The sequence below is a fragment of the Anas acuta genome, chromosome W, assembly GCF_963932015.1.
Source record: "Anas acuta chromosome W, bAnaAcu1.1, whole genome shotgun sequence".
NCBI lineage: Eukaryota > Metazoa > Chordata > Aves > Anseriformes > Anatidae > Anas > Anas acuta.
In genome coordinates, this window is record NC_089016.1 from 9,547,413 (window position 1) to 9,563,028 (window position 15,616).

General features: G+C 49.7%; 1 protein-coding gene across 1 annotated transcript; it reads right to left on the minus strand.

The window, feature by feature from the left end:
- Nucleotides 1–11,688: 11,688 nt before the first annotated feature.
- Nucleotides 11,689–12,630, minus strand: LOC137846851 (olfactory receptor 14A16-like). Its single transcript, XM_068664962.1, has one exon. It carries the CDS (start codon nt 12,628–12,630, stop codon nt 11,689–11,691), a length of 942 nt encoding a protein of 313 aa, XP_068521063.1.
- Nucleotides 12,631–15,616: the final 2,986 nt, after the last annotated feature.

Genomic DNA, 15,616 nt, shown 5'->3' on the forward strand with positions numbered 1-15,616 from the left:
ACACACTTTCCCTGCCCCTCTGCCAAGGCAATGCTGTGGACCAGTTCTTCTGTGAAATCCCCCACATCCTCAAGCTCTCCTGCTCAGATGCCTACCTCAGGGAAGCTAGGGTACTTTTCTTTACTCTTTGTTCAGTCTTTGGTTATTTCATTTTCATTGTGCTGTCCTATGTGCAGATCTTCAGGGCAGTGCTGAGGATGTCCTCTGATCAGGGCAGGCACAAAACCTTTTCCACATGCCTCCCTCACCTGGCTGTTGTCTCCCTGTTTGTCAGCACCGCCATGTTTGCCTACCTGAAGCCCCCCTCCATCTCTTCTACATCCCTGGACCTGATAATGGCAGTTTTGTACTCGGTGTTGCCTCCAGCAGTGAACCCCCTCATCTATAGCATGAGGAACCAAGAGCTCAAGGATACAGTGAAGAAAATCTTTGGATACACCGTTACAGTAATATTCCAATAGACATAACTGTACTTTTAGTTTAAAATGTGTTTATGAGAATTTCATAATTTTTTTGTATTTCTATTTCTTAATAATAGTGTTTCTGATTATTATTTTTTTTTTCCCAGACTCCTACCTTTTAATTTAATTAATTTATTTATATATATATATATAATATTATTTTCTCATGTACATATTGAACCAGGCTTCCTGTTTAGATAAAGACAATAAAGAAACAGAAATTCTGTTGAGTCCATGACTGGACAAAAGAAACAGAAAAGAAAGAAGAAACAGAAATTCTGCTGACTGTGGGATCCCCTCTGCCTCCAGAGCCAGGAGGACCCAGGCAGAAAGAAGGCCCCAGATGGGTTGTCCTGTCCCTTCTGCTTGAGTCCATGACTGCACAGCAGCAGGCACAAGGCTTGGCTGTGTCTCCACAAGAATCTGCAAGGTCAGCAGCAGGCCCCTGGCTTGGAAGCTGCTGCTGAGGTGACTTGTGTCTGCTTGGCTGGCAGGTCGCAAGGAGCCTGATGGGTTGGGATGCCTACTTCAGGAGTGGTTTCCACCCTGATGGAGCTTCCTTTGGTAGTAGGAAAGAGCAGGAGAGAAAAAAATGTCACAAAGTGCACCTTGGAAGTTATGCACTGGCCACGAGGAGGAAGAAATGTCCCTCAAAGTATATTGCTGTGGTGCCGGAGGTCAACCAAAGAGTGTCTGTGATCAGATCGTAGCTTTCTGTTTCAAGGAACAGCTAATGATGGTTTGTGAGACATGGGCGAAATGATGGAAATGCTGGGATGAGAACAAGGTGGTGAACAGAGGTGGGCATCTGCAGACTTCAGTAGGGTAAAGGTGGGATAGCACAGGAATGCCTGCAGAGGATAAGGCAGAGGGTGCTGGTAAAAAGGGAAGGCCCCAACTGCCCTGAGCTATTTGTCCCTTTGTCTAGAGCTGATGAGGAGATGAGAAGTAGTCATTGCACTGGAGCCTCATTGCCTCCTTGCAACCCTGTGCAAATAGAGGTGTCATACCATTGTTCTTCCCAAGGCATCTCACTGCCCACTACATCCCACAGACCCCCAGGAAGAGCCCTGATGTGGACAGGGGGCTGCAGGATCTCCCCTCCCAGTTCCAGGGATTAGCACTTGGATCTTCTGATTCATCAAAGGAAACCAAGACTTTTCTCAGCACAGCGCCTTTTCCTGTCTGTAATCATGGCCTCCAATTATCTGCCCTAACAAGGCCCTTGGGAGGCTTTGTTAGTAACAGCCTTCAGTGGGGCCCATTAATACTCCAAGTCACTTTGACTTTTCCTTCTGACTTTACATTCTTAAGCAATTGCATCGCTCTCCTCTCTGAGGAGTTCCATGGTGTATTTTGGTGCACAGTCTATGAAGCTCAGCTTCATTGACTGTGCGCGTAAATACACCATGGAATTCATTAAATTGAAGAAACTCCTAAGATCTCTTCAATACTTCTCTTCATGACTTCAAGACTTGTACAGCTAATTACAGAGCTTTTGTGATATTCTTAAGGAAGAAGATTTCAAAAAGCACCTAATACGTATATCTTTTCTTGTTTTAAAGGCTAAATTTTGCTGCATTTCAGTTTCCAGCATCATTCTTCTATTGCTATTGATCCAAGGAATCTTCTTTGGAGACTTCAATAGGGAGCAGAGAAAAGCAGAGTCTGGAGGTCTGAAACCTCTACTGCCAGCAGTGGTCTTTGTCCCTGTAACTGCAGCCCAGCCCAGAGCATGAAACCTTTTCAAAGACAAGTCAGGCATTCCTTGGGTAAAATAATGAAGCAAATTAAAATAAAATAAAATAAAATAAAATAAAATAAAATAAAATAAAATAAAATAAAATAAAATAAAATAAAATAAAATAAAATAAAATAAAATAAAATAAAATAAAATAAAATAAAATAAAAGTTGAAATGACAATCGGAACTTGAGAAATTCCGGTTAAATCTTATTAGACAACTGGACATGCTTCTCTTGTGTCTTCTGTCAAAAACTCAGGATGAAAAGTAAAAAAATATATCTTCAAGTGGCTGTACCTGTACCCATGATCTTGGACTCTTTGGGAAATTGTCCTCTTCCAGACACGGAAACCTTAATTGAGTAATTTGAAAAGACCTGCCCAGTCAATAGAGTAGGGCAAAGTCCTTCTTCCTGTGCTATAGATGCAGAAGGCAAAAAGAATTGCATTGTGCCTGACACTACTCTGGGACGTGTAACCCAGGTCAGGCAACTTTACCTTAGTGCTGACAAGTCCATCACTAAACCACGCTACCAAGCTCTCCAGTCAATGACCCAGCTCATGGATGGCACTCAGGGAGTCTCAGTTAACACGATGCTGCCTCAGGTTCTCCACCATGTTAGCCATTGGCACCTGCTGTTCTTCAACCCTCAGCAAACCCACAACAGAAGGATTCTGTGGAAGGCCAAGCAATGTAGACAACAGTTTCATGTCCTTTGTCTCCAAGACAGCTCTGCCAAAGCTCCACCAGTGGTGCCCTCTTGGAACTTTGAAGTACCCTCTTCTGAGACAGTCTATGCCGAGGATGCACATAGCCTCCGGACCAGTCCCAATGGGGTGCTTTGGCATTCCTTCCCTGTTAGACTCACTTCTGCCTCAAGTACAGTTATCTCTTGGGATTCCCCTGTCATTCCAGAAATACAGGTGGGTTCTACCTCTTTCTAGCTTGATGGCATTAGGGTACACTCTGCACCGGTGTCCAGTTGAGCCTGATACATTTCTGGGTGTGATGTGTCAGGTCATTAAATATACCCAGTCCAGTAAACCCGATTGTCCCTTTCCTCCCTGCCTCCCCCTGGCTGGAAGGAAGACCCCTCTACTCCTGCTCGTCATATTTATTACTGTGTCTGGTAGACAGCCCACTGAAAACACATCCCACCATGGCACCTTCATTTCATGGTGCAGTGCAGAGGCTGTTGATAGCAAAGGGATGCATTTGAGTGTGGAAGGTGGGGCCCAGCAGAGACGAGGAATCAAGGCAGTGGGGTGGGTGAGGCCAGGAGAAGCAGCCCAAGGGGTGGTGCTGCTGGTGAGGACACGTTTGTGCCAGCAGCCGGAGTGGCCAGCAGCTGTGTGGAGGCGAGGGGAGGCCAAGAAGCACATGCCAAGAGCGCTCCTGCCAGCAGAGCCAAGGCCGGGGCAGAGGCCAAGGGGAAAGACAGGCCCAGGGCAGGGGGCTGCAAGAGCCATGCTGAGCTCCCTGCCCCTGCAGCAGCCGCCCTGGCCCTCGGCCTCCTCTCCCCTGCCCCTGCAGCTCTGGGCTCCCTTCATGCAGCCCTGGCTCTGCAGCACCAAGCCCTGCTGGGAGCCCTCCCCTGCATGCTGTCACTGCTCCCTGATGCTGCTGTTGCCCTCTGCCGGGCAATGCCCAGCCCAGCCCAGCCCCTGCCCACCTCTCCCCAGCTCCCTGCCCTCTCCCCTTCCTTACTCAGCAGCCCAAGCTGAGCTGGCCCCTGGGCATTGTCCAGTGCAGGATGCTGCAGGGCTCTGGGCATGGCCACCACAGCCCCAGCCCCTCGCGAGGCACCACAGCTGCTGGCACAAAGGTGGCTCTGGGCCTCCCCAGCAGCCCCTGCATTGGGGCCAGCCCCAGCTCAGGAGAAGGAGGTCCGTGAAGCTGCAGGAGCCCTGCTCTCCTGCCTGGGAGATCCCCAGCACACAGTGCCTGTGCCCCGCAAGGCCAGCCCTGCTCCCCCAGCCAGTACAAGAGGCCTGGCCCAGTCACAGAGCAGCTCCAGATTACTCTCCAGCATGCCATTTGCCATCAGACTAAGCACCACCGGGACAGTCCCAGGCCAGTCAAGGCCAGTTATTGTTTGCTGAGTCATAGCCAGACAAGAAGGGAGCTCCCAGTCCAGCAATACACTGAGCACTCTGAAATTCTGATCCACAGTGAAGCCCCGAAAAGCAAGAGGCCCGTTCATGCAGCAGTTCCTTGGGTATATTCCTAGCACCAGCTTTGGAAGAGCTGTGCAATGAAAGAGATGCCACTGTAGAGACAAAGATTGTCAGAAAGATACATGAGATCTCAAGACTTAGTTGAATGTGAAAGCACAAGACAACAATGAGGAAACCAAAGGGAGCAGCAGTGACAAAGCCACGTCCTGCTGCTGGCCATGGCCATGGCTCCAGGGAAGCAGCAGCCCCGACCCGAAGGCAGCAGAGAGGCAGAGCCCATCGAGCAGTGAGGGGAAGCTCTGAGGTCCACCAGGGCTGCTCCTGCATGTGGCAGCTGGGCTCTTGGCCCTGAGCCCCTCCTGCATGCTGGGGCTTCTCCCCCAGCTCCAGAGGAGATGAGAGGAGAGGGATACTGAGACCAATGTATTTCCACTGACTTCTTTATTGTCTGTATCTACCTAGGAAACCTGGATCTGTGTGTACATTAGATGATATGGTAAAAACTAACACAAAATATAACATTCAGAATGTTGAGAATTACGTTATTAAAAACAAATAAAATATTGTTTAAATATTAACAGAGAAAAGTAATTTTAAAAATGTTCTCTCATTTTCCCAAATATCCTTTGATTTTTGATAGGCTTATTATTAATGACAATGTCATGATAACACTTGTAATGATAAAAATGATACAATATAATGTGAATCAAAATATTTGCATATTATTAAGAATACATCTTCTGAACACATCATGGATGCTTAAGAAGAATGTATGGAAATTGAGGCGCACCTGGGGGACAAAGCAGTCATTGGTCCCAGCCAGCATGGGTTTGTGAAGGGTAGGTCCTGCCTAACTAACCTGATTTCCTTTTATGAGAAGATCACCCGTATGGTGGACCAAGGGAAACCAGCTGATGTGATTTTTTTGGACTTCAGCAAGGCTTTTGACACGGTTTCCCATAGGATCCTACTGGACAAAATGTCCACCATACAGCTAAATAAAAACATCATACGATGGGTGAGCAATTGGCTAACGGGCAGGGCCCAAAGGGTTATGGTGAATGGCGCTGCGTCAGGCTGGTGGGCGGTCACCAGTGGGGTCCCTCAAGGCTCCATTTTAGGGCTGGTACTTTTCAATATTTTTATAAACGATATGGATGTAAGAATAGAAGGTATTTTGAGCAAGTTTGCTGATGACACCAAACTTGGAGGAGTTGTGGACTTGCATGAGGGTGGAAAGGCCTTGCAGAGGGATCTGGATAGGTTGGAGAGCTGGGCGATCACCAACTGCATGAAGTTCAATAAGAGCAAGTGCCGGGTCCTGCACCTGGGACGGGGAAACCCTGGCTGCACGTACAGACTGGGAGATGAGACGCTGGAGAGCAGCCTAGAAGAGAGGGATCTGGGGGTGGTGGTAGACAGCAAGTTGAATATGAGCCAGCAGTGTGCCCTGGCAGCCAGGAGGGCCAACCGTGTCCTGGGGTGCATCAAGCACGGCATCGCTAGTAGGTCAAGGGAGGTGATTGTCCCGCTCTACTCTGCTCTGTGCGGCCTCACCTCGAGTACTGTGTGCAGTTCTGGGCACCACAGTATAAAAAGGACATGAAACTGTTGGAGAGTGTCCAGAGGAGGGCTACGAAGATGGTGAAAGGCCTGGAGGGGAAGACGTACGAGGAACGGCTGAGGGCACTGAGCCTGTTCAGCCTGGAGAGGAGGAGGCTGAGGGGAGACCTCGTCGCAGTCTACAACTTCCTCGTAAGGGGGTGTCGAGAGGCAGGAGACCTTTTCTCCATTAACACCAGTGACAGGACCCGCGGGAACGGGGTTAAGCTGAGGCAGGGGAAATTTAGGCTTGACATCAGGAGGGGGTTCTTCACAGAGAGGGTGGTTGCACACTGGAACAGGCTCCCCAGGGAAGTGGTCACTGCACCGAGCCTGTCTGAATTTCAGAAGAGATTGGACTGTGCACTTAGTCACATGGTCTGAACTTTTGGGTAGACCTGTGCGGTGCCAAGAGTTGGACTTGATGATCCTTAAGGGTCCCTTCCAACTCAGGATATTCTATGATTCTATGTTTCCATTGGGCCGTCTACCAGACATTGTAATGAATACTATGAGCAGGACTAGAGGGGTCTTGTTTCCAGCCAGGGGGAAGCAGGGAGGAAAGGGACAATCGAGTTTACTGGACCGGGTATATTTAATGTCCTAGCATATCAGACCCACAAATGTATCAGGCTCTACTGGATACAGCCAATAAAGATATATTTTCTTTATTTTTCACCCTGAGTTTTCCACAGAAGACCCAAGAGAGACCATGGATGTCCAGGTGTCTACTGAGATTCAGGCTACATTTCTCAGGATCCAATGATCATTTCAAATGTATTTTATTTTATTTTATTTTATTTTATTTTATTTTATTTTATTTTATTTTATTTTATTTTATTTTATTTTATTTATACTTTATTTCTTTCCCAAGGAACCCCTGACTTCTCTTAGAAAGGGTTTCATGTGCTGGGCTGGGCAACAGTTACAGGGACAAAGACCACTGCTGGCAGAGGAGGTGTCACACCTCCAGACTCTGCTTTTCCTCCCGATGGAGTTCTCCAAAGAAGTCACCCTGGATGAGTAGCAAGAGGAGGATGATTCTCCAAACTGAAATGCAACAAAATTCAGCCTTTGAAACAAGAAAATATTTTTATTATGTGCTTTGTGAAATCTTCTTCCTTAATTACATCTTGCAAGCTCTGCAAGTAGCTGCACAAGGCGTGAAGGCTTGAAGATTAAAATGGAAGAGATGTTAGGATTTTCTTCATTTTAATGAGTTCCATGGTGTATTTTGATGCTCAGTCTATGAAGCTCAGGTACTGAGAGGTTAATGATGCAACTGCTAGAGAAAGTAAAGTCAGGAGTAAAAGTTGAAGTGACTTGGAGTATTAATGGGCCCCACTGAGGGCTGTTACTAACAAAGCCTCCCCAGGGCCTTGTTAGGGCAGATAATTGGAAGCCATGGTTACAGACAGGCTAAGTGCTGTGCTGAGAAAAGTCTTGGTTGGTTTTAGTGAAGCAGAATTGGCAAGGCCTGACCCCTGGAACTGGGAGGGGAGATCCTGCACCCCCATGTCTGCCTCAAGGCTTTTCCTGGGGATCTGTGGGATGGGGTGGGCAGTGGGATGCCGTGAGAAGAAGAGTGGTATGAAACCTCTGAGCTGTTGCATGTGTTGAAAGGAATCTATGAGGCCCCATCACAATGAATATAACATATCTCCTCCTAAGCTCTAACCAAGGGGACAAAACCTTCACGGCAGTTGGGGCATTCCCTTTTTATCAGCACCCTCTGCCTTCTCCTCCACAGGCTTTCCTATGCTGTCCCACACATTGCCCTATTTTCTTGAAGTCTGCAGACACCCATCTCAATTCACCATCTTGTTCTCATCCCTAGCTTTCACTGACCTCTTGTCAACCCTCACCAGCTATTTATTGAAACACAAAGCAAGGGTTTGATCAGAGGGTGACCTTTTGCACCACAGCATGACCTTCTGAGGGACATTTCTCCCTCCTTGTAACCAGTGCCAGCCTTCCATGGAACACTATGTACCAGTTTTTTCTTTCCTGCTCTTTTCTACTGCCAAAGGAAGCTCCATCAGGGTACAAACCACTCCTGAAGTAGGCAGCCCAACCCAGCAGGCTCCTTGGGGCCTCTCAGCCAAGCAGACACAAGTCACCTCAGCAGCAGCTTCCAAGCCAGGGGCCTGCTGCTGGCCTTGCAGTTTCTTGGCTAGACACAGCCAAGCCTTGTGCCTGCTGCTGTGCAGTCCTGGACTCAGGCAGAAGGGACAGGACAACCCATGTTGGGGCCTTCTTTCTGCCTGGGTCCTCCTCGGTGTGGAGGCAGAGGGGATGCCCCAGTCAGCATGACAAGCAGGTGCCTTCTGCTGGCCTAGCAGGGCCACTGCCAGATGTCAGCCCAAAAGTGCAGCTCCCAGGGAGAAGCCAAGGGTGACCTGTAAGCTACAGACAGAAGTGACCTCACAGTCCCTGCCACAGTCACATTGCTCCTGCTGGGGCAGGAGATGATAAGGCAGAGCTGAGCTCCTCAGAGCATTCCCACCCATCTCCTCCTTGTGGCCCACAAGCTGATCAAATCCATGGCCCCTCAAATTCATTTGAGGTTATTTTTTTTTTTTAGTTCTCTTAAGAATTTTTCTAGTGTTAAATAGGCCATTTTAGTGCTAGTATTAAGGACTGAGATCAGAGTGATTAGGAGAGTAAGAGCTAGGATGAATCAGCTATGGGCAGAGTTTTGTCTTCTAGGGATACGTTGAGGTCAGTCATTAGAGTAGTGGATTCCTGTCAGGGTGCTGAGTAGCATTTATGTTTAGGAATTAACTTTACAGGTTGAAGCTGGGGAATAGCCTTGTATGACTATTTTAAGTCACAGTTACAGCAACATCAGCATAACCTGAACCCTCTTACCTCTACAAAATCCTTAATTTTGGCTGGCCAAGCCCCTATTCCCTCCTCTCAGTCTCACATTTCTCCTGGACAGGCTTCTCCTGATTTCCCATATCAGTTACCTTTTTAGGGGCATGTTTATGATGCCTTGCATGATCTTAGACTATCTGTCAGTGCTCTGTTGGCTACTCTATTCCTGAGAAAAGCGTCACTTAAGACACGATGGAAAAGGACACAAAAGCCCATCAGAGCATCCTGCACAATGTGCCCAGCAGCTCTGCACCATCACAAAAGTGTGGTTCTTGCCTACAAGATTCTTTCCAGAATGGCTCCTATGGCTCCAGGGTAACTTTTCCCAGGCACTCAGTTCCCCAGGCCACACCACTCTTGTCCGCAGGCCCCACGTGTCTCTCCAAGCCTCCCCTCTCCCCCTGCAGTAGTGGCACCTCACTGCAGCAGGTTGGTGCATCTCCAGGCTCAGGGGTGTTCCTGAGGGCCTGCCCCATGTGGGGAGTGGTGGGGAGGAAGAGAGCAAGGTCGTCTCCTGGGGCATAGCTGAGCACAGCCCAGCCATCCTGCACTGTGGGCAGGCCTGTGTTCCCAGGCTGAGGCACACATGCAAGGTGGACACTTCTCCATCCACCCAGCTACACGCAGGGACCTTCAGTCCTGCCCTAATTCTAAGGAGTGACCTCATTCTCCTACTGCATCCACAGACAGCTGCTAAAGCCCTGAGTGTCTCTGTTTCTCACAGCCTTCTCACAAGTCTTTCTCCTGGCCTTCCCCACTGCCCAGCACTGCCTCTCAGGTAGCACTCAGGGACCCTTCAGAAGGGCCTTTGGGTTTCCTCAATTGTCCTGGTGCTTATTAGCACCTTCCTGGCTCCTTCCAGAGTGCAGAGGGAGTCTTCTTGTCCATCAGGGGCCCTGTACTGGCTGTGGCTGGCACGGAGTTACTCTCTGCAAAGTAGCCCCTTGTGGTACTCTGTTTTGGTTGTGTGATCAGTGATGGTCACCCACAGTTGTGGTTGCTGTTTTTGAGCATTTCTTGCACAGCATCAGGGCCTTCTGTGGCTCACAATTTGTGAGTTTTACTTGGTTTTGCTATTGTGTCCCCAGTTCCTCTAGAAGAAGAGAAAGCAGGTGGCCGATAGGTGTTTATCTGCTGGATGCGTTGAGCAAGGAGGTGTCCATTGTGCCAGGAGATGGAGGACCGTGAAGCTGCAGGAGCCCTGCTCTCTTGCCTGGCAGATCCCCAGCACACAGTGCCTGTGCCCCGCAGGGCCAGCCCCGCTCCCCAGGCCAGCACAAGAGGCCTGGCCCAGCCACAGAACAGCCTGCCCCGAGCAGGGGCCTGCACAAAGAGCTTTCCCTTTGCCCTTTCCCCATCAGTGCAGGCCCAGCAATGCTGCCCTGCTCTTCCCAAGGGCCATCCCTGCTCCAAGAGAGCCTTGCCCAGGGCAGTATGTCCGTACTGGCCTGGCTGGCCATTGCTGCTTCCCTCCCCGTGCTCCCCTCAAGGCCCCAAGCTGGCGGTGCTGCTGTGAGAGCCAGGGGCTGTGGTGCCCTGGGATCCCTGGGGGTCTCCCCCCCTGCCCATGCTGCTCAGGCTGGGCAGGAGACCTACATCCATGGGGATCTCTGCGGCTGAGCCCCTTTCCATGTGCCCTGATGGCTCAGCAGCACAGGGCAGTGCTGGGCAGGACCATGGGGTGTCTCTGAGGGCACAAAGGGCAGGCGAGTGCTGCACCAGACCTGGTCCATGAGGCCTCAAGAAGGTTATCCTCAATTAATCTACACTCTTAGAGGTCTCTGCTGCTGGCACATCACCACAACTCCTGGCATGGCAGAGCTGTCCTTACCCCATGGACTCCTCAGATTCCCCTTTTTCTTTACCAAACTCTTATTTGGATGGCCATTAATTTTATGAGGTTCTAATCCCTACCAACTCAATGTTGCATGCTCTCCCTGCAGTTCCCCTGACATCTCCTGGCAGCTCCAGATTCCTCTCCAGGCTGACAGTGGCCATGAGCCCCACTGCAGGGGGGCAGTGCCATGCAGATGAGTCCAAGACCAGTTGCTGTCAGGTGCTGCCATAAAGCTCTTGGTCAAGCCCTTGGTCCCTCACAGACTGTCTTTGGAATTTAAGTCTATGTTCTTCATTCCAGGAAGCCCCAACTAAAACCTCATTTGTTACTGTGGTGCTAGCAGGGAGGCAGGGCTGCACAGTGACCCAGGGCTGCACAGTGCCTGCTGCTGCCTGCAGCCACAGGGATGTCACTGCAGAGACAACAGGACTGTCACCAAGCTAAATGAGATATCAGGGCTTACCCAGAAAAAAAGAAGCACAATATGGAAGCCAAAAGAGAGAAGCAGGGAAAAGGCCAAGTCCTGCTGCTGACCATGGCCATGGCTCCAGGGAAACAGCAGCCCTGACCCGAAGGCAGCAGAGAGGCAGAGCCCAGCGGGCAGTGAGGGGCTGCTCCTGCATGTGGTTGCTGGGCTCTTGGCCCTGAGCCTCTCCTGCGTGCTGGGGCTGCTCCCCCAGCTCCAGAGTAGATGGGAAGAGAGGGATACTGAGACCATTGAATTTATGCTGTCTTCTTTATTGTCTATACCTACAGAGGAAGCCTAGTTCAATAGGTTGAATGGAAGATGTAGTCAAAGTAAAAAAAAATTACTTAATAAATTAAAACAATATCAGAAGTTATGAAAATAATAAAAACAAAAAATGGTATGAAAAACTCTCATGTCAGTTTCTCAAATTGAATGGTAGCATTTAGAGGATTATTATTATTATTACAATATGATAATAATACTAAGTATAAAAATGGTATGATAAAAATCACAATAATGTTAACAACACTGATGCTTAAGAAGCACATATAGAAACAATTTCCTCACTGCAACTTTGAGCTGCTGGTTCCTCATGCTGTAAATGAGTGGGTTCACTGCTGGAGGTACCACTGAGTACAAAAGTGACACCACCAAGTCCAGAGATGGGGAAGATATAGAAGCGGGCTTCAAGTAGGCAAACATGGAAGTGCTAAGAAAGAGGAAGACCACGGCCAGGTGAGGGAGGCACGTGGAAAAGGCTTTGTGCCGGCCCTGAGAAGAGGGCATCCTCAGCACAGCCCTGAAGATCTGCACATAGGACACCACAATGAAAACAAAACAACCAAATGATAAAGAAACACTAAACACAAGGATGCCAGTTTCCCTGAGATAAGAATCTGAACAGGAGAGCTTGAGGATCTGAGGGATTTCACAGAAGAACTGGCTCACAGCATTGCCATGGCAGAGGGGCAGGGAAAATGTGTTGGCCGTGTGCAGGACAGCATTGAGAAAGCCACTGCCCCAGGCAGCTGCTGCCATCTGGGCACAAGCTCTGCTGCCCAGGAGGCTCCCGTAGTGCAGGGGCTTGCAGATGGCAACGTAGCGGTCGTACGCCATGATGGTGAGAAGGTAATACTCGGATGACATCAACAAGACAAAGAGAAAGACCTGTGTAGTACATCCTTGATGGGAGATGGCCCTGGTGTCCCAGAGGGCATTGGCCATGGCTTTGGGCAGAGTGGTGGAGATGCAGCCCAGGTCGAGGAGGGCGAGGTTGAGGAGGAAGAAGTACATGGGGGTGTGGAGGTGGTGGTCGCAGGCTACGGCGGTGAGGATGAGGCCGTTGCCCAGGAGGGCAGCCAGGTAGATGCCCAGGAAGAGCGTAAAGTGCAGGAGCTGCAGCTCGCGTGTGTCTGCGAATGCCAGCAGGAGGAACTCACTCACAGAGCTGCTGTTGGGCATTTGGTAGTTCTGGCCATGGGTTACTGCTCAAGGAAGAAAAAATCTTTAAGAAATAAGAAGACATACCCGAGATAAACTTCTTCCATTTCTTGCATAACTGCCCTGAAAACTCTTTCAGTCAGGCTTTTAGCAGGGCCCTTTCATGTGGTCTACTTCATGCTGCCTTAGGGTGTCCCTGGGAGCAGGTGACCCTGATCTGAGTAAGAAAGGAGTCAGTCCTGCCCCACAACCAGAGGTAAAGAGGAAGATGGGGTACTCTCAGATTCAATCATCTGATTATAAAGAGCTTTTCAATATTGTTGCTCCCAGTTTACCCAACTGCAGAACAGAGCTGTGGGAATTTATTTTTGCATTTTGTACCGATCTGCTCACCCTGCTCTGTTTTCTAAGGCATTTCAAGTGAAAACCTGTCGATCCTCAGACAAAAGAGGATGGTTCCTTTGGTGCTGAGTTTCATTTAGAGACGACAGCCACGGTTAAGCTCATTTGGCCTGTGCTGGCATTTCCTGAGCTACAGAACTATTGGACTCATAGGTTCATAGAGACATGGAGTCATAGAATATCCCAGCTTGGAAGGGGCCCACAAGGATATTCAAATCCCACCCCTGAATCTGTACGTGAAAACCCCCAAATTGGTCTATATATCTGAGGGGGTTGCCCAAATATTTCTTAAATTCTGGCAGCCTCACTGTTGTGACCACTTCCCTGTGCTGCCTGTTCCAGTACCTAAGAAACCACGACACTGCTGAGGGCAGAGGAATCCAGGCACAAAGTGCAGATCTCCAGAACTCTCACCCTGTCCCCATACTCCCCTTCCCCCAAGCACACCAAGGGCTTACCCCACGGGCATGTGAAACCCCCATCCCCAGCCAGCCTGGGAACAAGACCAGCAGCAGCACGGCCAGCTGGAGAAGCCAGGAGGAATGCCAGCGTGCTGCTGCCAGGGGAGGCAAGGCCAGGGAGGGACAGACGGACACCCAGCAGACCCTCCTGTGCTGCAGCTCTGCCTGCAGAGGACTCAGCTCCTTATCATTGCAAATGCTGTTTGCTCTGCTTTAGCCTGCAGACACCTCCCAAAGACAGGGGGTATCAGAGCTTTTGTAGCTCCTAAAGATAAGCTAGGATAAAACCTGAGAGGACCACATTATGATGATGCTGGTGCAGTCCATGAGATGATGTTTGGGAAGGTACTTTACAAATTTGATCACAGAGTTATTGATTTCTCAATGCAATGCTCCAGGAGTCTCAGTCTCCTGTACAATCCTGAAAATGAAACCTGCCTCCTGTCCACTGCAGCAGTCTGCAAGCACAGACTGCAGAAAAAGTCTTCCCCTTCACATAAGTCAAGCCTTGATGTTCCTCCTGAATTGTCCCTCATAATGCCATTATCTAAAGCACTGCATAAACAGAGAGACCAACCCTGACAGATGCTATCAGCCATGTGATGTGCCAGCTGTAGAAGACCCCTCTGGCAACCCCACCTGCAGTGCCCTGCTGCCAGAGCCTCACGGTGTCAAGAGCCTGCAGATGTGTCCTGCCACACGCTGCCCTCTGTTGTTGCGCTCCTCAGTGCCTCCAAGCCCTCTCTCCTTCTCTCCTCTCTGTGTGCCAGCTGCGGTCAGAGCCCCCAGCCCTACTGCGCTGTGCAGAGGAGCTGCTCCTGGGCACAGCTGGCTCTCTGCAGCGCTTGCCAGGAGCTCCCCTTGGGCCCAGGAGCCCAGCCCAGCTCAGCAGCACAGCACCCGACCATGGCATCGCTTGCTCTGTGCCCTTGGGCTCCCTCGAGGTGTCCCCAAGGCCTCAGGGCTGACAGCTCCTGTGGGCAGCAGGGTCTCTGCTGGGGTGTGCTGATTGAGGCAGACTGAATTCATCACTGTCTTCTCCTTGATGAATTTGGGAGAGACTGATTTTATGCTATTATAGTTTGATTGTCAAACATGAGTACAAATGATTCCCTCCCTTAACTCCTATTTTGGAGGAATGAAATGCCAGCCTTAAAGCTAGCTCTCTAACCAAACTTAAACGAAAAGCCTCAAAACTTGTCCTTATCCCAGAACCTGAGCAGGCATCTTGAGCAGAACACTAAACCCTCACTCAGAGCCTTTGCCATTCCCTTAACCCTGGATGGTGACCTCTAATTCCTAAACATTAACCTGATCATCTAACCCTCAAAGCCCCCCACCATGCACACAGCACATCTCAGCTTCAACCCCACTCCTACCCCTAACTTCAGCTGCTTGTCCACTTGGGGCATGGCAGGGACTGTGACGTCCTGCAGCAGTCCCATGGCATTGGAAGAGGCATGTGAGGTGACAGGTATCTGATCAGGTCAGAGGCCACAAGGAGAAGCTAGCTGGGAATGCTGGGATGAGGTCAGGTGTGCCTCAGGATCTGCTGGGCCTGCAGGAGGCACTTGGCTCTGACGGAGGCTGGGATGTCACTTCTGTCTCTGGAGCTGACAGACCAGCAGCAGGAATGTGGCACAGATAGGGACCATAAAGGGCATGAAGCATGCTCAAGGCATTGAAGATGATGGTGAGGCATCTTCTGTTCTGGTCAGGTGAGAGACCACAGGAAGGCTGATGGCACGGGAGTCATGGTTGAAGTATAGTTTGTGAGACCATAGAATGAGACAATGGCTCCTGTTGGAAGGGACCTTAAAGGTCACCTAGTTTGAATCTCCCGGCCATTAACAGGGATGTCATTAGCAGGGATGCCTCCTATGAGATCAGGTTGTCCAGGACCTCACATAACCTGCACTTGTTCAGCTCCAGGGATGGGGCACCTCTGAGATCTCTCAGCAACCTGTTCCAGTATCTCACTACCCACTAATTGAAGAAATTTTCTCCTCAGCTCTAAGCTAAATCTTCCCTCTTTTAGCTTAAAACCATTCCCCCTTGTCCTATCATTATCTGATTGAGGAAAGAGTCACTCTCCATCTTTTCATAAGCCCCTTTTAATATTGAAAAGCTACAAAGAGGTCACC